This window comes from Tenrec ecaudatus, chromosome 2, assembly GCF_050624435.1.
Source record: "Tenrec ecaudatus isolate mTenEca1 chromosome 2, mTenEca1.hap1, whole genome shotgun sequence".
In the NCBI taxonomy this organism is placed as follows: Eukaryota; Metazoa; Chordata; class Mammalia; order Afrosoricida; family Tenrecidae; genus Tenrec; species Tenrec ecaudatus.
Window position 1 is genome coordinate 209,677,995 of NC_134531.1, and position 24,164 is coordinate 209,702,158.

The window sequence follows — 24,164 nt, forward strand, 5'->3', positions numbered from 1 at the left end:
TGTCCCCACACCGTCCTGCAGGTCTCCCATACCACCCACAGGGCTCAAGCCACACCCTCCGCCCACAGGCAATGACACCCAGCAAGTCAGGAGAAAGGATTCAGCCAGGACACTGAGGGGAAGCGCCTACAGACGGACTGATCCTTATCGACCTGAGTGTGACTCAGGGAGGACAGGAATGAGACCTGGGGCTGTGGGATGACACCCATTCAGGGAAGGAATAGCTGTCCAATCTTCCTTGCCAGGCTGAGAACCTTAAAGCTACATGTTCAGTGAGACACAGCATGCTCTTCTACCCAACTCCCTATTTTCACAGGAAGTCTCCCACACTACCACTCAGAAGATCCATCCAATTCCCCAGCCCTAGGCTTCCTACCAATATAGTTTTTTTTTAAAGAAAACAGAGAAACCATTCTTCATTGGCTGGTGATCTGGTGTCTTATCCCCACTTTGGCAGCGACAGAATTTAAAGATCAACAAAGACCTCTAGTTGGATCAGGGGACTGGTCCCTGTTTCTCATCACACCATCCATCGGTCCCTGCCTTGGGCCTTGCTCAAGCTGGGTGAGGTCCTGCAGGGATCAGTGGGTTCAGAGCTCTGTGGATCCTATCATTTCTGTGTCTCTTGGTTTCAAAGCAGCAGCCAGGAAACCCACCCTGACATAGACCAGATGCTCTGACCCACTGGCCACTGGGTAACATGCCTGCCTGCTGCTGCAGCTGGGTGAGAGCAGGGAGCTGCGAATTGAGACATTTAGAATGAAAGAAGAGGGGTTGGAGGTGAGGATACAAGTGACAATGTGGAACAGTGCAGTGACATCAAGGACAGCTGCATCATCAGTGATGAAGCCACCCTACCCTGATGAGTGCCCATGACACTGATTCTCAGGAGACAGAGCCTGCCAAGTGGCAGCTCCCCATGGAGGGTGTGCTTTCTGGTGAGCACATCTCACACCTCCACCTTCCTACCACTCCCCCCCACTCCCACAGGCCTCAAGGCTCCTGGACGGTAAAAGGTCTGCACCTTCCTGGACACGCCTCTAGGGCTGGAGGACATGGGTGCAGTCAGAGGGTGCTGAGACCGAGAGGGGTCCAAGTCTCTGGCCCACAACCACACTTAGGCAGTAGGCACTTGGACTGAAGTCACAGCTAATGTCACTGGTTCGGTCTGATGGGGCGTGTCCCAGAGCTGGCTGTTTGAAGCTCACACCCCAACCCTCTTGACCCAACCTTGTGCCCAAACCCCTTTCTTTTCGAGGTAAGATTCAGCTGACTTGCATCCTGACATTGAGTTGGCACAGAATACTGGGTGGCAAGTGAGCAGGGCGAGGCCACTTGCCCCGGGATCAAACGAGGTAAATCAAGGCTCTGATGAGCCCTATGCCCCTGTCTGTGTTCCACAATCATGCAGACGGCACCTCAGACTGGGCCCATTGTTCAAAGGGAACATCCGCAGGACCTGCCCCGTGCCCCAGACCACCTCTGTTGATAGAGTCCCCTCAATGAGACGTCAGAGAGCTCTAGGATCCAGACCCCTCTGGTCTCAGGGCCTGGTGGTTCTGAGCAAACAGACTCTTAAGCTCCCCAGGGCTCCAGAGCTGCAAACCCAGAAGCAAACACTCTGAGACAAGAACACCGGCGCAGAGGGGAGGACTAGAAGGATTATTAAGACATTGAGGCTAATTGTTCCAGATCTGATGCCTTGATGAACCGATCAAAACCCAGCTCCTTCTCAGAGGTGGCCAGACTCGGGCCTCCAGGCCCACCCACTCAGGACCCAGGTGCCATGCAGCCACCAGCAAAGGCGCCCTCTTGTCCTGCCTGCACCCTGGCTGGAGCCAGGCACCCAGGTGCACCCAGGAGCCGTCTTCAGGCGGGGGGAATGCTGAGTCCACAAATGACGACCTCCTGTGATCACCTCATTTTTTGTGTGTTGTTTGTTGTTAAATCTTTCTATTGTGGGCCCTGACAATTCTTATCACAATCCTTACATCCATCCATTGTATCAAGTACATTTGTACATTTGTTGCCATCATCATTCTCAAAACATTTGGTTTCTCCTTGAGTCCTTGGTATCAGCTCCTCATCTTCCCCCTCCCTCACTCCTTCCCCTCCATCGTGAACCCTTCATAATTCATAAATCATTATTATTTTGTCATATCTTATACCGTCGAAGGTCTCCCTTAGCCCACTTCTCTATTATCCATCCTCCAGGGAGGGGGTTATATTTGATACTTATAATCAGTTCCCCCTTCCTTCCCCACAACCCCTGTATCACCACTCTCACCACTGGTCGTGAAGGGATCATCTGTCCTGGATTCCCTGTTCCTATCTGTACCAGTGTACATCCTCTAGCCTAGCCAGATTTGTAAGGTAGAAATTGGGATCATGATATTGGTGAGGGGGGAAGCATTTAGAAACTAGAGGAAAGTTGTATGTTTCATCATTGCTACCTTGCACCCGGACTAGCCCCTATCTTCCCCCTGGTGCTTCTGTAAGGATGTGTCCAGTTGCCTACAAATGGGATTTGGGCCTCCTCTCTGAAGTCCTGTTCATTTACAATGATATGATTTTTTGTTCTTTGATGCTTGGTACCTGATCCTTTCAACACCTTGTGGTCACACAGGCTGGTGTGCTTCTTCCATGTGGGCTTTGTTGCTTCTGAGCTAGATTGCCGCTTCTAAGACCCCAGACACTATATCTTTTGATAGCCAGGTATGTAAGATGAATGAAAATTGCCCCGTAGGGGAAACAGCTGTACCTTTAACTGACCCTGCTTGGAATCATAGTGATGCTCAGGACACGTGGGCACGGGACCATCTCCTGGTGTGCATCACAAATGGACTAAAGTCAGGTATGCAAAAGGCCATTAATTAAGCCAGAGTGACAGCGATTCACCAGGGACCTACTGAGTCTCCTGTAAGCTTTCTAGAGCAGCTAAAGGAGGCCCTGAAGAATCATACTGCTATAGACACAGAATCCTATGAGGGGCAAGTCTTACTCAGGGACAAGCTGCTCACAGAGGCTACACCACACATTCGCAAGAAGCTCCAAAAATTAGTGCAGAAACCTGAAGGAGCTACCCAAGAGGAGATGGTTGCTTGTGCTAGTGTGGCCTTTTACAATAGGAGCATGTGGTGGGGGGGGGGGGGAGTACGGATCCGGGAGGAAGAGAGAAATAAGGACATCCGGCAAGCCCAGGGATTGCTTGCACTTTATAACCGATCCCTGTCGAAGGCCTTCCAGGTTTCTCAGACCTGTGAACCAAGTACAAGTGCTACATTTGCCAGCAATTCGGTCATTGGGCTAGGAACTGCCCCAACCGGAACAAGGCTCCTTGAGCGCCATGTTTCCATTGGAATCAGACCGGCCAATGGGCTGGCCTCTGGCCTAAGGCCAAAAACCTGGAGGGGCACGCTTAGGCCCATGTACAGTTGCTAATGGAGGAGGATAAAAGGCGCCCAGTCCGGACAACCCAGCAGCTGGAGATAGCTGTTACTGGTCTGGAGCCTAGAGTGAGCATCAATGTGGCAGGATGGTGAGTGAACTTCCTTTTAGATACTGGGGCCACCTATTCCATCCTAATCTCCTTCCCAGAGCTCCTGGCACCCATGCCTGGGAGTGTCAGGAAAACCTGTAGTTAAGCATTTTACTGAACCCCTCAGGTGCCTATGGCATAACTTTGATTTTTCTCATTGCTTTCTAATAATCCCCGAATGTCCAGCTCCTCTCCTAGGCCAGACATACTGTCCACGCTGCACACCTGCATAGTGATCAGGCCTCATTCTCGTCCCTCTACAGATTTCCAAAAGTTCCTCACAGCGGAGAAGACACAGAATCCTCTACAAGAACTTGGGAACAAGCCATAACCCCTGAAGTTTAGGACACAAAGTCCACGGCAAAGCTAAGTATGCTACCCCTGGAAAGATTTTCCTAAAAGATCCTACTCAGTTTCCCATCAGGGACAGTATCCTTTGAACCCTGAAGCCATCAAAGGATTGCAACCCCTTCTTAGTAAGTTCCTCCACCATGGACTTTTGGTTCCTGTTAACTCCCCCTTAGCACCCCAATTTTACCAGTTAAAAAGAAAGATCTGGTCTTATCAGCTGGTCCAAGACCTCAGGATAATAAAGGAAGCAGTCATCCCACTGTACCCAGTATTGCCATAACCCTGCACCCTCTGAGGGGAAATTGTGAATTCCTTTACACTGTTCCTGTGTTTACAGTGAGCCAACACTCATGCCTGTTAGTCCTAAGATTTCTGTTTATTTCCTGTGACACTAACCTAACTTCAAGGGCACTGAAACCTCACAATCTTACCCTTGTCTCGCTTAAACTGTTCACCTGTATTTACGCTTGTTTGTTTTTCCAAAACTCTCAGGTTACCAAGGCCACTGAACCAAGTGTGCTAGCCCCAAGACCACCAGAACCTGGACGACCTCAAACGTATCCATCCTGGGCCCTGAATGGACAAGCCCTTTCAACAGAGTACAAAGGGTGTGGGCGCTAAACCCCACCTCGTCCCTTTTGCCAGCAGGAAGTAGCTACAGATGTAGTCACCCAGTACCCCAAAGATTTGGGTTCATATCTCGTCAGGGAGGAATGTTAGGTAGGTTAGCTTAGGTACTGGGCGTCCATTATGCATGGATAGAGGTCTGAGCTACTGGCCCATGAAGGAGTGGTACACTGTGCATAGTCAGAGGCTCAGGTTTCGGCCAGGAACGGGAGGTACACCTGGGTTGGTGCTGCACCTGGATTGGACCACTGAGGCCAGGTAAACTCAATTCAGCCAAAGGGGTTGACCAGGGTCATCCACCACACCTCCCTGTGGAATATTTGAAAAGCCAGGAGCGTGGAGCCCTCTACTCAACTTTCCGAACAGCTTCTAGAGAGGCTGCACGGGGTGAGGGCACTGGAGGTGCCTGTGTGAACCTGACAGGTCTCCTAACTCTCATAAAACTCACTTGAATCACAAACCAGGCTTCAAGCATGAATTCTTTCTCATGTGGAACCAAGGACCGAGGTATAGCTATCCCCAGAGAGATCTAACAGTTTCAGAGGGGTGTTCCTGCTCTCCCAGCCCACTCCACCCTGTGGCCAGCAGAGGGTGACCCAGTCCAGCAGGAGACCTACCCACACTCTTTCTTGGGTCGCCTACCTCCTTGGTTCCACTTCCTCTGGGAGAAGGAAGTAACCTTTCCCCCTCCATTCCCCTGGGCGGTTCCTTTAGTGCACTCGATGTTTCCCTGCAATTATGGTGTATGGCAGACATGATCTTCCCACAGGCCACCTGCAAACTGGAGAAGCTGTGTCCATCCTTGTCGGGGAGGCACTGAGGCTGCCCCAGGAACCCCCAACTGCCTCGTTCAGGTTTTGTTGATATAGATCCTGGGGCGCAGGCTCCACATCAGAAAGGACCACAGATGTTCCCCTGTCCCACTGTAGGGCAGAAGTGAAGGTCCTGGCTAAGCCTTCAGAAGGCACCCTTGATGTGCCATATGCACATTTGGGTCGGGAGACAGATGCGCTAGCAGCACAGTGCTCCCAGTAGTCGCCTGGTTTACTGGCTGCCAGCATGAGAGGAGGTACGCCCACTATGCAAACCCTTTAATGGGCAGCAAGATGCCCAAAAAGGAGAGGGCACCCCACTCTGGCATAGGAGGAGATGATCTCCAACAGTCTAAGCACATGCTCCTGCCCAAGCAATACCTTCACCTCACATCTGGTCCTCCAAGGCAGCCCACCCCTGTGGTGTCTGCAATGAGAAGACCCTACCTGCCCTGGTGCTCAGGGGTCTTGGATGGACAGGGTGGCTCACATTACAGATCTCACAGGTTGGGACCTGCCCCTGGCTCACACCTTCCAGCTCCCCGCCTGGTGACCCACTTCACACTTGAGGTGTAAGGGTAGAGTTGACACAGTGGTCCTGGGTGAAACTTGATCCCAAACTATGGACGCAGGACACCTGGCTCTCTTCTCCACCCATCCCCAGCATGGGACAGATGGCGGTGTGGCCTTGCTCTCCCACCGCCTTGGAGTTTTCCCAGCAGTGTCCCCAACAAGAGGCAGCTGGGTGACCAAGGGGAACAGCACACCACGCTGACCTTGAGGTTGTTGGGGTACTTCTGTGTCCAGGCCAGGAGCATGGCAGCAAGAGATCCCCCCTGCCCACAAAGACAGCGTGTACCCTGTGACGAGGAGGAGGCAGACACAGGATGGGTGTCTTCACAAGAGCCCGCAACCAGACAATTACTTCTGTTGCTACATCATCACTATCATGTCCCACTGTTATGAATCATCATGTGATATGCAGGATGCATTTTCATTGTTACAAATGAACATAATTAAAGCATAGAGATTAATCACAAAAAATATGAAATTTTATATTGTGAAATATTGATTTCTAATGACAAATAAATGAAATTGCGTCTGGAAGCAAGGTAGCAGTCTTAATATCACAACAGTAGACTACATTGCTACATTTTGTGACAGGATGCCTAAAAGCCAACCTCAGTGTTGAATTTTGAGGTAGCTTCTTCCTCACCAGAACAGCCTATCTGCATTTCAGCACACCCACCTGGAGCTGGATAGAGGAGCAGGTGTCTCGGTTCCTAAGACCATGTGACATATGTGTTTTCCGATGGTCTTAGGCGAACCCTGTGCAAGCCTTGTTCGACCCCCAAAGGGGTCCCCATCTACAGGTTGAGAACCATTGCTCCTCCTCTGAAGAAAACATTTTAAACAGACAGTAACCAAGCCAGGGCAAGTCTCCCCTGGCATCCCAAATATATGAGCACCTGTCGTGGGGAAGTTCTCAGAATGATATTCCTCAGATCAAGGATATGGGATCAGCTCAACAGAGGTTCTTGGGGAAGAGTGCAGACAGACAGGGAAGACTTGTCCCAGAGCCAAAGGTTTCCCAGGGTGCCCCCAGGAACATCATCTCAGGGTGACCCCTCCCCCAGGAAAGCCCTTCACATGGGGTGGGCTCAGAGTTGGGTGACTGGTCTGCAGTAAGTGGGGTCTCTCTTTGGCTTCGGAAATGTATGGGGAATGATCAATCCACACCACTTCTTAATAAATAAAGCTTTGTTAACAGCTAGTTCAAGAGGGGGACAGCACCCTGAAAAACTCCCTCCATTCAGGACAAGAAATAACAGGATTTTTTTTTCGGTGTTCATATTTCCTTTCTGTGATTTAAAAAATACTATTTTTATTTTCTTTTACATGATTTTGTTGGGAGCACTCACAGGTCATAAAATAATCCATATGTTGATTATATCAACCATATTTATACATGTGCTTCCATCATCATTTCCAAAACATTTTCTTCTGACCCCTTGTTCTCAGCACTTTTATACCCTCCCTCCCCCCATCATGAACCATGATCAATTATATATTGTTATTGTTTCATACTTACACTTGCTGTCATCTCCCTTCCCCCACATTTCTGTTATTCATTCCCTTGGTGGGGGGGGTTATATAGCCAACTGTGAGATGGGTTCCATGTTTCTCCCACTACCCCTCCATGACCAACCCCCTACACTCATGCTATCACTACTCCCACTACTATTCCTGAGGGCTTTCTCTGTCCTGACTTCCATGAGCCCAGAGCTGTCATCTGTACCAATGTGTGTGTGTACATTCTGGCCAGATTTGTAAGGTATTACTGGGTCATGGTATTGGGGAGTGGGGGAAGCATTCTGGAAGTAGACTAGTTACTAGAGGCATGATGTGTGTCTCATGGGTGCTACACTGCCCCTTGGTTGAATCATCCCTTCTTTATAAGCTTTCTGTGGGGGAATATCCCACTGTCTACGGATGAGTTTTGGGTCTCCACTCCAAACCCCCTCATTCTCATCCATATAGTTGTTTGTTTGGGACCTTTTGATACCTGGTGCTGTTGACACCTTATGATCACACAGGCAGGTGTGCTACTTCCATGTGGGCTTCTTTGCTTCCCTGCTAGATGACAGCCGCTCCTCTCGCAAGTCCATCAGTAACTACATGATTGTTGTTTTCTCCTCTGGCGTTTTCCTCCTGCTCATCTGATGTAGGTAGACACAGGGTGAAAGAAAGACAAAAACAAAAAAACACAAACAAACAAACAAGGAAAAAAACCCAATAGAGAGTTCCATGTCAAGACAGGATTTTTACAGCTCAAAGTTAGTAGCGGTCTGGCTTAAGGGAAGGGACCTGGAGCAGCTGCCTTCCCATCAGGCTGGCAGGGTGGGGGAGGGGGAACAGCACAGGTGCCAGTAAACATGCAAAGGCTCACAGGATCATTTACATATCTTGATAATTGGGCAGGTCTGGAGGTGTCTTGAAGGTGTCAAGGTGTGTCAGGAGATTGGGACTGGAAGGAGGGGCATAGGCAACTAGCTGCTAGCAGGGAGTGGACGGCAGTTTTTTAAAATGGAGTTCTTTATACTAAGCTGAGTTACTAAACTATCACCGATTTTCCAGCCCCCAATATTTCTTCATTTCCTTCTCAATGCATCTGTATGGCATGTTTGGTCCATTTCAGATTGCAGAAACTTGTAAAATCAGATCTAGAATAGTTGTTCTGATAATGCGGCAATGGATGATACTCACTTTCCTGAACCATTGCAGCCGACAAAGCTGGTCCCTAAGCAAATGTGGGGAAGAAAGCTGATGGTGCCAGGTTATCAAAAGATATAGTGTCTGGGGTCTTAAAGGCTGAGGATAAATAAGAGGCCATCTAGCAGGGAAGCCTCACAGCCCAAAAGGAAGAAGCACACCAGACTGCGTGGTCATGAGGTGTCAGGAAGAGGTGTCAGAAGTTTAACAAGCAACCAAATTGATGTGAATGGGTGGGGATAGAGTGGAGAACCAAAACCTCCCTGTAAGATAATTGGACAATCCCTCTGAGAAGGGCCACATAGAAGGGATGAACAATGTAAGGTACGGTAGAGCATTGATGAACCACATAACAATCCTCCAGTTCTTTATATTTCCTCCCCTTACTATCAAGGTTTGTACTTGTTTTACCTCATTAATCATGTGAGATTTGTGCGTGTTGATTTATATATTTAAAATGGGTACTTCAAAACCAAGATAGAGTAACCTTCAGAAATAGTAATAGGAGTAATGGTTCCCTGGGTATCCAGGAAGAGAAGTGGGAAGGGGGACTAGGGAGCTGATGCCATGGATGACTGCATAACCACCAGTTCTCCACCTGTGGGTCATGACCCCATTTGGGGATCAAGCAACCCTGTCACAGGGGTTCCCTGATCCATAACAGGAGCAAAATTATGGTTAGGAAGTGGCAACGAAAATAATTTAATAATTGGGGTTTCACTACAACATAAGGAATTGTATTAAAGGGTGGAGGTATTAGGGAGTTTGAGAAGTGTTGGATAGCGCCATGCAATGGGATCTGGGATGACTCACATAACTGAATGGTATATGAATGGATATATGGGATCGTGGAAGATATGGCCCAAAACACAGCTATTATTGGAAAAGAAAGAAGTTTTCCTGGGGAGTTTTGTGGGGGAGGGAGGAGGAAAAGGGAACTGATATTAAGATGTTCAAGAAGAAAGAAAACATTGAAACTGACTGTGGTAGCAATTGAACAATATTGCTTGATGTGATTGAACTATGTTAATGTTATGGTATTTGTAGGAGCTCCCAATAAAATGATTAATTAATATATATTAAAAAAAGACATTGGTTAAACTCATCGTCTTCGGCATTGGTAGTTGGTGCATAAATGTAAGAGCGGAATTGGCTCGACTTCCGTGCAGGCGTGTGGACACCATCCATGGCTGAGAGCACGGTGCTTCAGGCCAGACCCTGTGATGTTCTTGGGGATGATGAGCGTGAATCCATTCTGCTGGTGCTTCTTCCTTGAGGGTCTCCAGGCTCTCCGTCTCCCTGCTTCTATGGTGGGTCTTACACGTGGGGGGATGACCACCAACATCGGCCATCCCCTTCTCTTTGTGCTTCACCTCTCTGTTTGCATGCTCCACACAACCATTTGGTGGGCACTGCAGAGCCATGGACAGAAGAGCCACACTAAGAGTTTTCCCTGCACCACACAGAGCGTCCAGCATCTCAGCTGTGTGCAAGCCATCGCAGTACAATGAGCTGACGGATGGGTGGTGCTGTCTTAGATGCGTGGTGTCTCATACAAGAGAAGACACATAGAGGCACAGTGGGAAAGTAGCGATGTCTTCTTGGAATTTTGCTTGTAGCTGCAGACCAATATATCCCTGGGATACTCAGAAGCTGGGAAAGGCCAGGAAGGATTGTCCTGTAGAGATCTCAGAGAATGCAGGGCCCTGTCACGTATGGAGTCTAAATTTGAACCTCCAGCCAACAGAAATGTGAAAAGAAAATATTCAGTCTTCATAAGCCAACCACTTGGTGGTACTTCGTTAAAGGCAGCCTGGGAAACAACACAACTGCCCTGCCCTCTGCAGTAATTTAAGGGCCAGCGAGAGTTAAAGGGTTCAGACCGGAGAATACAATGTATCTGATATGATTGGATCTTTCTTTCTCTTTTTTTAAGCATGTTATCAGGGCCTCATACAACTCTTACCACAATCCATTCATACACCAATTGTGTAAAGCACATATCTTCATTCTTTGCTCTCACCATTTTCAAAGCATTTTTTCTCCACTTAAGCCCTTTGCATCAGGTTCTCTTTTTTCCCCTCCCTCACTGCTCCCCCTTCCCTCATGAGCCCTTGATAATTAATAAATTATTTTGTTATATCTTGCCCTGTCTGTCATCTCCCTTCATCCCTTTTCTGTTGTCTGCCTCCCAGGGAGGAGGTCACATTGCGGGAATGCAATGTATCTGATCTGATTGGATCTTTCTTTGTTTAAGGTACAAGAGTAATCTTGTAGAAAGTTGGGAACACTTGCACCTTGAGTAGCTGTTGGAGTATGCAAGGGACAGCAAACGTTATTGGGAAATTTGTCTGCTGATAATGGAAAATGTCCACGACTCTTTGAAATCCCTTTATAATACAGGATGATTATTCAGTGTGTGTAGCAACTGCCATTTATGTGAAAGAGAGAGTCAGCACATATGGACGTGTGTCAGATAAATCACTGAGGCCCCAGGACTTGGCAGAAACAGAGTTGTACTCACAGATATGATTCATTATACCCAGAGGACACAGCAATCTCAGCAAAGGGAAAAGGCACAGGGGAGAAGTCTGGGGGCCCAAGGAGTGAGCTTCCAGAGACTTCTTCCAGTGGGGTCACAACGGACACAATTCCAATGTATTGTGACACCGGAAGTGAAATGGGGCAAAGCAGGGAGCTCATTAGGCTTGGTGCTGAAGGTTGGATTTTGGCTGAGATACAACAAAAGTATTTTCAAGAACAGTTGAGGGGCCAGATTTGACCCATGAGCCATCGTGTGCTAACCTTCGACATAGAACAGTGGTTCTCAATGTTCTTCATGCCACGACCCTTTAACAGACTCCCACATGCTTTGTTGTCCCCTAAACCTAAAATGATTTTCGTTGCTACTTCGTAACTGTGATTTTGATTCTGTTACAAATCTGTTGACCCCTGTGAAAGGGTGTTCACTCCCAAAGGGGTTGGAACACGCAGGTTGAGAACCGCTGACATAGAAGAACCCTTGATATGGACTGAATTGTCTCCCTCCAGACACACAGGTTGGACTCCTAACTCTAGTCGCTGGTCAATGGATACGTACATGCTGTGTAAATCCTTATCTTTCTTTTTCTCTTACTCAATGGATTTCTCTTGGGCAGGGAGCACATCTATGAATCACTCTTCTACGGAGTTAAAGGCAAGAGGCAGGAGGTAAAATGCCAAAAACCAAAACTGGATCATCTTGTCTGGGAAGAAGAGATGATGAGACAGAAAATTAAAATGTCGGATTTCCTTTACCTGAAAAACCAGAGCTGTCACATATGAGACTTCAACAAGAGTCTACACTTAGGACTGTCAATACCACATTGAAATTGTGGTCAACCGTCCCCTAGTTCAGCCTTGGAGATAAGATCTAGTCTTCCCCCAGGCCTGAGTAACAGGAGAACTGCCAAATCAAGGCATTGGGGGGAATACCAGTGATTTCTAGAGCCTCTGAGTAGAATGAGGATAATAAGAAAATACTATGAGAGGTAAGATTGTTTAATGCCAGCAAGGCAAGGCAGGCTCATAGTGACCCTGTAGGAAGGGTAGAACTGCCCCTGTGCATTTCTGAGACTATCGCGCTTCATAGGAGTAAAAAGCCATGTCTTTCCCGGTGGAGCAGTTGAAGGTTTTGAACTAAGTACCCTGTGCTGATCTCCCCAACGAATAACCACTATGTTACCACGGATCCTCAAGACTTCTAGTATATTGACAGTAAGAACAGTGCACTAACCGCTAACCCTCACACGTGGATGCTTGACAAGAATTGCTCCCTTACTATTATTGTTTTACAGAATAATGCACACAAAATACAGTTAGGACAAACTTAGTTTCCTGTGGAGGCTACATGTGTACAAATATGGTCATTCATGGAGTCGTTAAACAGCCCTTTGGGGGAGGTTATTAGTTGTCCCCATGGACAGGCACAGAGAAGGTCAGCGTCGTCCAAAGCCAAACGGAAAGGAAGAGGCAGGGCTCTTAGCAGGGCCACCTGCTCAAAAATAACGAGGCCCAGGGCAGTAAAGCAGCTCGCACACTCTCAGGTGGGTGCGGATGACTGAGTACACAAACACGGCACTGCCCTACAGCTGACCCGAGAATCTCACCTGAGACCTCAGGAGGACCAAATGGTCAGTGGCCTCTGGCTCCTTGTTTTGTGTCCCCACTTGCAACTCAGGACCAAGAAGGCCCCAACCAATCTCACGGGACACTGACTTCAAGTCTGCCCACATCAACCTCCACCAAGGCACCCCTGAGCCTCCCATTATATCCGCTATACTGTTTCCCACTCCCATGTCTCCCGAACACAAGGGACAGCAGCTGAGTGTCTGGCTCCAGCCCCGCCGCAACAAGAGCCTGCTTGTCCCTGTTTGAGAGGTGCCTTTGCGAATCCCCGCTGGTGCTGCCTGTAAACCATGGGCATCAGACACAAGGTCTTTCAGTGAAAACCTCCTACATTCCAAGGAGTCCAGCCGACACAGCTGCAGGATGGGGAGAGCAATGACAGAGTGGCTGTCCTTTGTTAGGTAGCTAGATGTAGGGGGGCAGACTCTCCCTCCCAGGCCTGGAATGCCCCCATAGAAGAGCTTGGAAAGAAATCAGGCAATGAAGGAACGCCAATGAAGACCCCAAACTGAGCACGCGCAGACAAAGCCCCCAAGGCCCAGGTAAAACCCGCATCATGGACACCCCCACTTTACGTACAGGACATGGGAGGGCCTAACTCAGCCAATGGGGTCATTCAGTACCACCAACCTCGCCTCTCCAGGCAGAGGCTTGAAATGTCCTGGCTGTGGGAAGACCTCGCTCTCTGACTTTGCTCCTACTCAGCGGCAGGCAGAGGCTGAGGGTCTCCCTCCCCTGCACAGGCACACATGCATCCTCTCCTGGTCTACTTGGGGCCCCACATTCTCCATGCCTCTAGGGTTCTTGGGCCTCTTGTCTCCCGGGATCCCCCTGAGTTCCACACCTGTGGGTGCTCTTCTGCACGTGCTCTTTCGACCTCAGTTGTGAACCCCAGCACGGCTTCCACACAGATTGGCCCACTTCCCAGATTAGCATGGACCCTTTTGAGACTGTGAGACCTGAAACCTGTCCTGTCCTTCCTAAACAGCCCCTCGGATCACACAACGTGCTTCCGCGTGAGTTCCTTCAGCGTGCCAAGCAAAGAACCAAGGTACAACCCGCTGCAGAAACCTAACACTTTCTCTTCTTCCAAAGCCTTGTATTTCTCTTGTTTTCTTAAAGCACCTTGCCACTTTTCTAGGGTCACATCTGTCCATCAGGCAGTAGTCGCTTGAGCCCTGCCCTGGGACTCCAAGTGTACCTGAAGTGCCAGGTCAGTTCACCCCCACACACACACCTGTTTCTGGGCCCCCCCCCTTGCTCTGTTCTGATGAACACACGGTCCCGCCTGGCTAAGAGGCACAAGCCAGTGATGCAGGGGCCAGGCCTCCCTGGAGGGGATGTGGTGGAGATGAGCTAGGGTTTGGAACGTTCTGAAAGATGGTCAGCACTGGCAGAAGCCCTGCCCCCAAACCAATCCAAGGAGAGTGTCTTGTCTAGCTGGACAGGCTTATTCATTGAAACGCTTGACCCAAACTCTGCCAGAATCAGGGTGTCCCTGACCTGACCCAAGCCCCAGTCAGCCATCAGCTAACCCTCACTGGACCCTCTGTGCCTGGTGTCCATCCACTCAGCCTTGGCTGTATGCGGTCTCAATGTCCCGGTCTCCTGATGGGACAGCGGTTGCAGCTGAGTGAAGGGACCATGGTGAGGCCTTGCAGACAGAGGGCCGAAGATGGGGAGATGCTTGGGGTCTCTGGGTACAGGCAGACAGGGGAAGCAGCCCCTCTCCAGTTTCTCCAGGCTGTCCCTACCTTAGGCCCCTCTCATAACCTTATCCCTCAAACATCCTGGTGCTCCAGGGCTTGCCGCCATCCCTGGCACCCACTGAGATCAGGGTCAGGAGTCAAACAGGGCTGGACCCCTTCTTCAGGAAGGACACCCAACCCTGGGGCCCTGCTTCCCTCTGCGAACAGGGCTGCAGCTCAGGGATGTGGACACCCACCCTAAGCAGGGGGAGATGTTCCTAGCCTAATAGCAGAGCCTTTGTCCAGGGACCGCACAGAGAGGGGACCACCACCTATGATATTTAACCTGTGTCCCAGTTTTGTACCCCAATTTTGAAAGGCAGGCAGAATGCCCTCAGGGTCCCTGCAGTCTCCACCCTGCACTGTGGCCACACCCAGGCGTCCTGTAACAAGAAGAGGCCTGTTGGGGTGTCACATGACCATCGCGCCCATTTAGGGCCCCCAGGTGCCATCGCAATCATCCTTCTCTGTCACCCTGCATCCACTGGATTTCTCTGCTCAACGCCAGACACCCCCATTCTCGCTGCCAAGATGTTGGTCGGAGCACCTTCAGAGACCAAGCCGGCCACCCCAGAGATCCAAGAGATCGCAGACAAGGTGAGGCTGGGTGCTGGGCCCCTGCGCCCTCCCTAGCAGGGTGCACTGGTAGCAGAGGAGAGAAGTAGATAGAGCTGCGGATCTATCTACTGTCTATTCCCACAGTCGGGGGCACAGGAGCCCCCCTAAAGCGGAACGACAGAAAGTGTCCGGGAACAGCTCCAACCTCCCCCAGGAGCTCCAGTGTGAGCACTGCTTGCTGTGCGCCCAGGGAACTGCGGTGATGTTCTGAAAAGGCTCCTTGGACTCTCCGGGCCATGGAGCACAGGGGAGAGCTACAGACAGCAGGGGCGTCATAGGCCGGACGGCCCAGGTTAAGTTCTCTGAGCTGTTTGGGTAGAACAGGGAAATGGAAGGGAAGGGGCTCAGGCATTTGCACAGAGGGATGAGAAAACTCAGCGGGAGTCCCGAGTGAGTGCAGGGCCTGGCTCAGCCCTGCAGATGCCCCTTGCTTGCCCCCCGCCTGTTTCCTCCCCAGGGACAGGGGTGTCTTTGCCCCAACAGCATGGGGACCTTGTGAGGGTTCAATGGCTCGGTGCTGTAAAGCACTGAGTACTTTCCTTCAATCCCTTCCATGGGCTTGTGGTGATGGGTTCTCAGAACCTCCTCTCCCCTACTGCTCAGTCCGCCCAGAAACACAGGGAGCAGTCAGGGCTCTCCAGGAAAAGTAGGAGAGCTGACTGCCTCCTTTAATTCTCCTCCCTGTGCTTCTTGTCAGAAACACCACCCACCACCCACCCCTGCCAGGGCCTGTGGTCGCCCCACCTGCATTGCTTCAGGGCTTTTAACCTGGCAGGAACGGGCAGTGACTTAGAGCCCTGGGCCCTATGGAGAGGAGGAATTTTTCCAGGACACACATTTTGGCCTGTAGGAGCCACACCTACAAAAGTCTTCCTCATTTCCCTCTCCCCACCCACAAGCCTCTCTGATAGGACTAGTCCTCCCTGCACCTGCTAGTTCACAGCTTCCTCACAGGCCCCGCCTGCCTCCTCCCACTCCCCTCTGCTCTACTGGAGCCCTCACCTGCGGCGAGCCCCCTCCTGTCTCTTAGAGGGTCCACTCTCCAGTCTGTCTGCTTTCTCATCCCGACCTCGGAAGGTCGCTGTTCTTGCCTCTGCTCTTGAAATGGGGCAGAGAAGAAACCCCTTATCCTCAGGGCCCGGCCAGCGTGTGGGCAGCCCTCACCTCTCCTAGGTGCCTTTCCTCTGTGTCAGTGTGTGGATGCCCCGCTGGCCCAGCCCTGCACCTGAACACTACATGTCACTAGGGTGTGTGGACAGCCTTTTGTGAGGTCGCGCCTGGGATCAGTTGGGTGCACTGAGGAATGATGCTGGCATCAGTCTCAATACAGTAACCTGGAGACCAGAGGGTCCGTCCAGTGCAACAGGTGTTCACCTTCCAGTGCCCTCTGGGACCTCGGGTTCCAGCTGCAGCTTGCATGGGAACCACAGGGGTGACCAGTATGGTCCACGCACCCAAAGCTGGTTCGACGTCACAATGGCTGACTTAAAATTAAACCGTCTGCAGTCAGTCTGACGCTCACAAACCCTTGGTGGAGTGAATGACAAGTGAATCCGTGTGTGAGTGAGTGTGCCCTTGTGCGCGACTTCATCATCAGCACTAACCGTATTCTACCTCGGCTCCATTATAAAGGGCAATCTTTTTTGTGTGTGTGATTTTTTTAAACGTTTTATTAGGGGCTCATACAACTCTTATCACAATCCATACATATACATACATCAATTGTATAAAGCACATCTGTACATTCTTTGCCCTAATCATCTTCTTTTTTTACATTTTATTAGGGATTCATACAGCTCTTATCACAATCCATACATATACATACATCAATTGTATAAAGCACATCCATACATTCCCTGCCCCAGTCATTCTCAAAGCATTTGCTCTCCACTTAAGCCCTTTGCATCAGGTCCTCTTTTTTTCCCCCTCCCTTCCCGCTCCCCCCTCATAAAGGGCAATCTTATTTCAGAAAACATGTCCTGGGTTTGGTGTTCAGAGTTCGGCTTTTAAGATTCAACATGGGACAGGAGCTCTCCGGGTGTGTGTTTCTCCCGGGAGAGGGGAGGTCACACGTTTTTTGTTTTATTCTGTTCCCCTTGCCCAGGTAAGGTGCGAGGTGGAAGCGAAAGAAAACAAGAAGTTCCCGGAGTTTAAGGCGGTGGAGTACAAGTCTCAGGTGGTCCAGGGAGGGAACTACTTCATCAAGGTAGAGTCTCCTTCCCAGGGAAAAGGGGGGATCACAGAGAGCAGCTCTGAGAGCTGGGGCTGCAGGATAGGGGTGGTCCTCAGTGGGGTGGGAGGGAGGTGGTTCGGGGCTGCTCCCGGGGGTGTGGGGGCCAGGGAGGTGCTAAAACAGGTGGAGAAATGAGTCTCCCGGACAGTGGTCACCTGTGTATGGTCTCCCATACCTGGAGGACAGTGGTGGGAGCTGTCATAAGGCCAGGTAGTTGTGGGGGACTGAATAGACTGGCCTTCCCTCCTTCCCTGGGTCGCTTGCTCGCGCGCCTTCCCTGCAGCGGGAACACAGATCTAGGCAGTCAGTCTCCTCAGACAACTCTCTCCCTGCAGGTCCATGTGGGCGGTGGCAACTACATACACCTGTGTGTATTTGAGAGTCTCCCTCATGAGAAGAAGCCCCTCTCCTTGACCAGCTACCAGACCAACAAGACCAAGGAAGATGAGCTGACATAATTTTAACCTCTGGTTGCTTTGGGTCTACATGATCCACACATGAAGACGGTTCTGTTGGCTGAGTGGGAACACAGGACCAGAAATTAAACATGTGCATGCCATTCCACTGTGTCTTGTTCATTGTCCCCTAAATAATGAGTGTGACTCCAGAACTCTAACTTTAGTTCCCAAGGAGACCAAGCATTCTCATGAAATCTATTTTCCAAAGTCTTTCAAACTTCGGTGTGTGTCTCTCTTCATCCCTGACTGTCACCATCATGTGAGATGGTTGCTGGGAGCCCTGCCCCCCCCCCCCCTCGGCTGGTCAGTAGCAGCACAACACAGTCAAGCAGCTGGCCAGGAGGACTGGCCACATGAGGCCATGTGCATGTACTTGGTTACACAGACCTGTCCCCTCTGGGCTCCAGGACAGGGGTCAGACCAAGCCGGGGTGCTGGTGGTGTCTCAGGTGAGGCTTGTGAAGACAGGGCGGAGACAGAGAGACAAGCTCTCTTCCTTCCTCTCCAGAACTGACTCTTTCCTTCCCCACCTTGCATGGGCTGGGGATGACCAATGACAGATCCACCCCCTGCTCTCTTCTGCCCAGGAGTCAGTGTGGCTGTGCCCAGCCCCTCCCTGCAGGGAAGAACACCTCAGTGCTCTTAGAAAGTATTCCCTCTTCTCAGAGACTTGCCTTTGGGGTCTGCTAAGTAACCACCCAGCACAAGCATCCATCCCCTGCCCTCAGCTAACCTGGGGTCCACCTGACCTTCCGCTGTGTCCTTAGCCCCTGCCCACATGTGTTTGCATATCTGCTTGACTAAACTCCCTTCCAGTTGGACACTGCCCGAGGGACTGTGCTGCCGCTGGCTGTCCCACCAGGGCCTCTTTGCAGACAGGAGCTCAGCCCTAGAAATGTGAAACACTCGCTGCCATCGAGTGGATGCCGACTCAGAGCGACCCCGATAGGACAGGCTGAACTGCCCCGTGGTGTTCTGAGACTGTCACCCGGCACCCGGCTAGAAGCCTCTCAGTTTCCCCGAGGAGCAGCTGGTGGTTCCCACTGCTCCCCGTGCAGTTGGCCGTCCAGTGCGGAGCACTGCACCGCTAGGGAGCACAGGGGGAAACCACTGCTCTGGAGAATCTCTGTGCAGATAGGAGGGCTCAGAGAGGAGCCACCCTTGTGAGCTGAGGGTGTGTCGCTGCTCTGAGTGTCCTTGAGCGCCTTGTGGATCCAGGGTGAACAAGTAAGATTCGTCCTCGTGCTTCTCAGAAGGCTCCTTTATTACACAGCAGAGGGCGCCCTAGGGATTCAGGTCTCAGTTACCCAAAGGTGACTCCTGTCAGTATCTTCCCCACCTTCCCAGACCCAGCAGGACAGTCTTAGGTGGGTGAGACTGGCTAAAAGAGCCACAATAAATAGTCCACTGCCCCCACAGGGGGCATTCCATTTATGGTAGTGGTGATGGCATCAACAAGAAGACAGAGATAACAGAACTCCCATGATCCGAATTCTACCTTGCAGGGCTGGTTGGGGCAGAGGTTGTACACTGGTGCATATGGGAGCTGGAGGCACAGGGAACTCAGGGTGGACGATACCTTCAGGACCAAGGGTGTGAGGGGCGATGCTGGGAGAGTGGAGGGTGAGTGAGTTGGAAAGGGGGAACTGATTACAGGGATCCACATGTGACCTCCTCCCTGGGAGAAGGACCAGAGAAGGGCGGGGGATGGGAGACTCCGGATAGGGCAAGATATGACAAATAACGATGTATAAATTACCAAGGGCACATGCGGGAGGGGGAAGCGGAGAGGGAGGGGGAAAAAAAAGAGGACATTATGCAAAGGGCTTAAGTGGAGAGCAAATGCTTTGAGAATGGTTGGGGCAGGGAATGTATGGATGTGCTTTATACAATTGATGTCTGTATATGTATGGATTGTGATAAGAGCTGTACGAGTCCCTAATAAAATGTAAAAAAAGAAAAAACAAAAAAAAAACAGAACATAGAGCCTACACATCCTTGAGTTTTTAATGCAGAACACACTCAATCGTGTGTATATGCTCACAAGCAAGCAGAGGGAGGCAGGAGGACCAGCAGCAGGAGAGACATGACCATGAAAACAAGAGGCCAGAGGGAGACAGGGACACAAGCAAGGGATTTGGTAGCCTCTAGACGCAAAGGCAGAAACGGGTTCTCCTCTGGAGACTTGGGAAGGGACAGTGCCCTGCCCGCCCGCGTTCAGACTTCTGGCTTCCAGGACTGGGAGCATATCGGTGTCAGTCTTCCAGGTGGAGGGCGCTCCTTGCTGCAGCCCTAGGAGACTCCGACTCCGGGAGGGGGTCTGACAGCAGGATGAGAGGAGGGGGTGGCTTTGAGGGCAGGGGCCTCCCTCTCAGACACGTCGCAGAGCCAGGCAATGAAACGCCCACCTGCGCTACCCTGCTCCTGTCCCACAGGCTCTCCAAAGCTTGGTCTCCTGTGGCCATGGGTCACTGCCAGGGCCACCAGGGACTCACAGAAGGGGCTAGCTCTGCAGAACAGCCCTCTCCTCCATGGCCTCCTGCAGATGACAGGCCCACCTGTGCAGATCCTGACACTGTCTGGGATGACCTGAGATTGTAATTTCAGAAGACCAGGTGAACCAGGGGAGAGTGGTGGTCCCTGTGGGCAGTAGCCCCAGGCGGACCCAGCAAGCACCGTAGACAGGTGAGGGACATTGAGCTGGTCCTCAGATTGGTAGGCAGGAACCTGGGTCCTGTTATCTGTCTTCCCTCTGAGCCTTAGGGACTCGCCCAGCTGAGTCCTACAGGGAGACAGCCTTAAACCTGCGACCTGGTGCCTTGGCGCAGCTGACAGGCAGGCACAGGGCACGCCCCTGCTCACAGGAGACTCTGGGGAACCAGGCCTACGGGCACCAACCAGCTTGGTGGGCAGAGCAGGCAGCAGTAAGGAGGAGGAGTCGGAGAGTGGGTTGGGTCACATTGACGACAATGGTGGCACAACAGGGGACATGTCATTGGTGTGCTTGAGTTGGGGCCGTATAAACTGCAATTGGTTTGCCTTTGGGTGTATTCATGTTCCCAATAGTGTGTTTTAATGTTCAACAGGAAGGTCCTGAGGTCAAGGGAAAGGGGCAGCAGCAGCATCACCATGAAAATATTTATTTGTGAATAGTCATAAGTCAACAGGATGTACACAGCACAGACACAGCCTACGGAGCTCTGCGGTTTGTTTCTTTGGACGCATCCACACACACATGGTACGGAGGGCTCAGCGGGTACCAGACCTGGCACACAGACCCTCTGTCACCACCCGTGACATTGGGGTTTGGGGTGGGGGTTTGTGGAGTCCACACCCTCCCCGGTAGCTTTCTTCAATCTGCGTCCATTTTAATAGACTAGCTAGACCAGGGTAGGGATGAGGGGGTGGGCAGAGTTATCCCCCGGTGCCTTGTTCGTGATCCAGTTTGCAGCCATTGGCCAACATCCAGCTAATGACGCAGCCGTCCAGGAGCATGGTGCTCTCTCATCTATCCCTTTCCCGACTTTCCCCCTTCCTCTCTCTAACCCCTTCCAGTCTCCCTCCCTACTCGGCCTCCTCTGAAGCAATACCTACAGCCTCCCAAACCCCATAGTCACAGTGACCTTGCTCAGGCTTATGCCCTCACCTAACATGATATTTAACTAAAAGGCTGTGCATGGCCCTCAGACCCCTATCCATGACCTGGTAAACATGGCATTTAAAGTTTTAATGCCCTAGAGGAACAGGCAGAAGCCGGACACAAATCCAGGCTGAAGAGAAGCCCAAACTGTAGTCTCCTCTCTGAGGCGGGCAGGAGGCAAAACTCTAGGACATAACTTAATCTAGTCTCCCCTCCTACTTGCCTCTCTCTCTATTCTGGTCACTAGAAGTCCCAACGCACACCCCTGACACACACACACACAGAGTGTCCTCCTCTCCTGATCTACCTACCTCACCAGAAGAACACCGAGTCTGCACTCACCCCACTCACTCACCTCACAACCACATGGGATCACAGAATCCCCTTGTCCCTTGTCCACTCTGCAAACTGGCCAGGGCTGAGAGAGTGGTCTGGGTTCATGTTCCCTTCTCTCTCACTGATTTATCTCTGGTGGAAAGGGGCTTAGGCCCCTTTTCTAATGAACCTTCTGGTTGGACCAGGTCTGGTCCAGCCTCTCAGGAAGATGTATGACCTGCTGAACTTTGTGGCCCCTGCTTCCAGCATTCCAAGGGGCTTATCTCTCTGAGTGGGTTTCACTCAGCCCCTTCCCTGAGCATTCCTGACTGAAGCATGTCTGCAAAACAAGGTTTATTCCTGGCCCCATCCTGGCTCAAATCCTGCAGCTGCAGCACTAAAAGCTCCCTTCCCCTTATCAGTACATGTGTCCTTAGCTCAAACCCTATATACATCCCACCGCCTTACTTCCACGTGCGACTGTCTTAACAGAAATCATTTGGGTTTTGGAATCAGGCCAGGAGTTCTCCCTGCCTCACTAAAGCCTTTCTTTACTTCTCATTGCTGACTGAATTCTATGTCCATTCTGTGTCTCCGTTTTCACCTCTCATCTTGGTGCAGAAACCTGGGATCAGCAGGAGGGGCCTCTGTGCTGCCCTGGCCTCCCTCTGGCCAGTGTGCAGCCACATCATCTGCTTCCAGGAACCAAAAATTTCTGTTCAGTATCTCTGTGTATGTTCATCTGTCTCATTTGTATTGTTTGTCTCACTGGACACTGACGACCAGCAAACTCATATGGGAACTTAAGGTCTCCGTTTTTCAGTGTGCCACTGCCGGGGTTTATTCTACTATCCTAGTACTAAGAGCAGCTGGAAAAGAACTGCCTTTCCATGAAAGGGGTGCAACGATAAGGTCAGTTTCTCATGTCCAACTTTTCTTTGTGTCTATCTTTTCTTATGTGGCCTCCTGCCCTTTGTCTCTCTGTTTCACTTCCTGGGATTCCCGCTGCTGACAGGAATCCTGTTACTAGGCCTGGCAATCACTGCACCTTCTGACTGCACTAGAACACAGAGGGTAAATCTGAGCTTCTACCTGGCTTTGTGTTTTGTGCCGGCAGCTCTGTGGTGCATGCTCCCAGAACTACTCTAAATTTTTCCATCTTCCTCCTTTCCTCATCTTAACAAAGACCTCTGAGCACCTTCCCTTTTTACCGGCCACAAGGCCAGGTCCCTGTCTCTCCTTAGCTCCCCACGGTGTCTCACTGATCCAAGGTCCATGTCTTCCAGGTAAAGTCACAGGCCTGTGCCAGGGAACCTTCCTGTTTCGCAGAGTCCAGGGCTTTCCCCTTGGTCCCCTGACCGGGACACCGCTCAAGGTTACTCAGCCACTTCCTGACAGCCGGGTGCGGAATGGGACCAGGAGATGCCCTTCTCCTCTACCTGCACCCCTGCAGGTGAGACACCATGGGGAGTGCCCTGTCTAAGCCTCCTAGAGACAGCCCTTTAGAATGCTTGCTGGCCAGTCTCACCCAGCTGGGCCTGCTCCAGACATTCACCCTAAGCTTCCAGTCCTTTTTTGTAAACAAGTGTGGCCACAATACCAGTTAGACAACGGGTCATGCTGGCTAGAAAGCCATATTTTTATTTCAGAATCCTCAGAGGCCTCAACAATTTTTGTCGCCAGACTAAAAAATGGCTTGAGGTTCCATACTCAGGCTTTCTTCTTCCTCTGCGCTCCTCCTTCTTTATGCACCTCCAATCACCCAGCCCTCGTCCTCCTTGTCCAGTTGCCGGCAGCGGCTCCTGCTAAACTCCCGTTACCTCTCACTGCTGCTCAACCCAATCTTACTCTTTTTGACTCCTGGAAACGTTGTCCTTCCCACCTGCCCATCCTCTGCCCTATTGCTTACCATCTCCTGCAAACCCAGAGCCTACTCAGGCCTCTCCTCAGTCCTGCTAACCCCCACACGCCATCACCCCTCACAACCTCCTCAACCACAACTCCCTTAGCCCTCTCCTACCCCTCAACCTCCTCAGCGCCCAACTCCCTTCAACTTCTACCTCCCCAACCCTCTCCTGTACTGCTACCCTCCCCTTTTGCTTCCCACACCGCGTCACATCACGTCTTCCCATTCCGCGAAGTGGCTTGGGCAGAAGGCCCTCTCAAGGTCTGTGCACCATGCTCTCCCACAGATCGATCTCAGATAGAAAAATGTTACGGGCCTTTTCTAAGGACCCCACTACCTAGAATTCTGATACCTCACCCCAGCTGATGAGTTATCCTGGTGCAACCTCTATATGGTCCTCACCCCTGATGAGTGAGAGCAGGTTTTACAGCCCCCAAACACCATGCAGACCAGGCCCACCTTATGGATGTCACTCTGCC

General features: G+C 51.1%; 1 protein-coding gene across 1 annotated transcript; it reads left to right on the forward strand.

Annotated features, from left to right (window-relative positions):
• The first annotated feature begins 15,038 nt into the window (after positions 1–15,038).
• LOC142441315 (cystatin-B-like) lies at positions 15,039–17,825 on the forward strand. Its single transcript, XM_075543347.1, has 3 exons — positions 15,039–15,113; positions 17,239–17,340; positions 17,703–17,825. The coding sequence occupies exons 1-3, from the start codon at positions 15,048–15,050 to the stop codon at positions 17,823–17,825; spliced, it is 291 nt and encodes a 96-aa protein (XP_075399462.1). The 5' UTR covers positions 15,039–15,047.
• Positions 17,826–24,164: the final 6,339 nt, after the last annotated feature.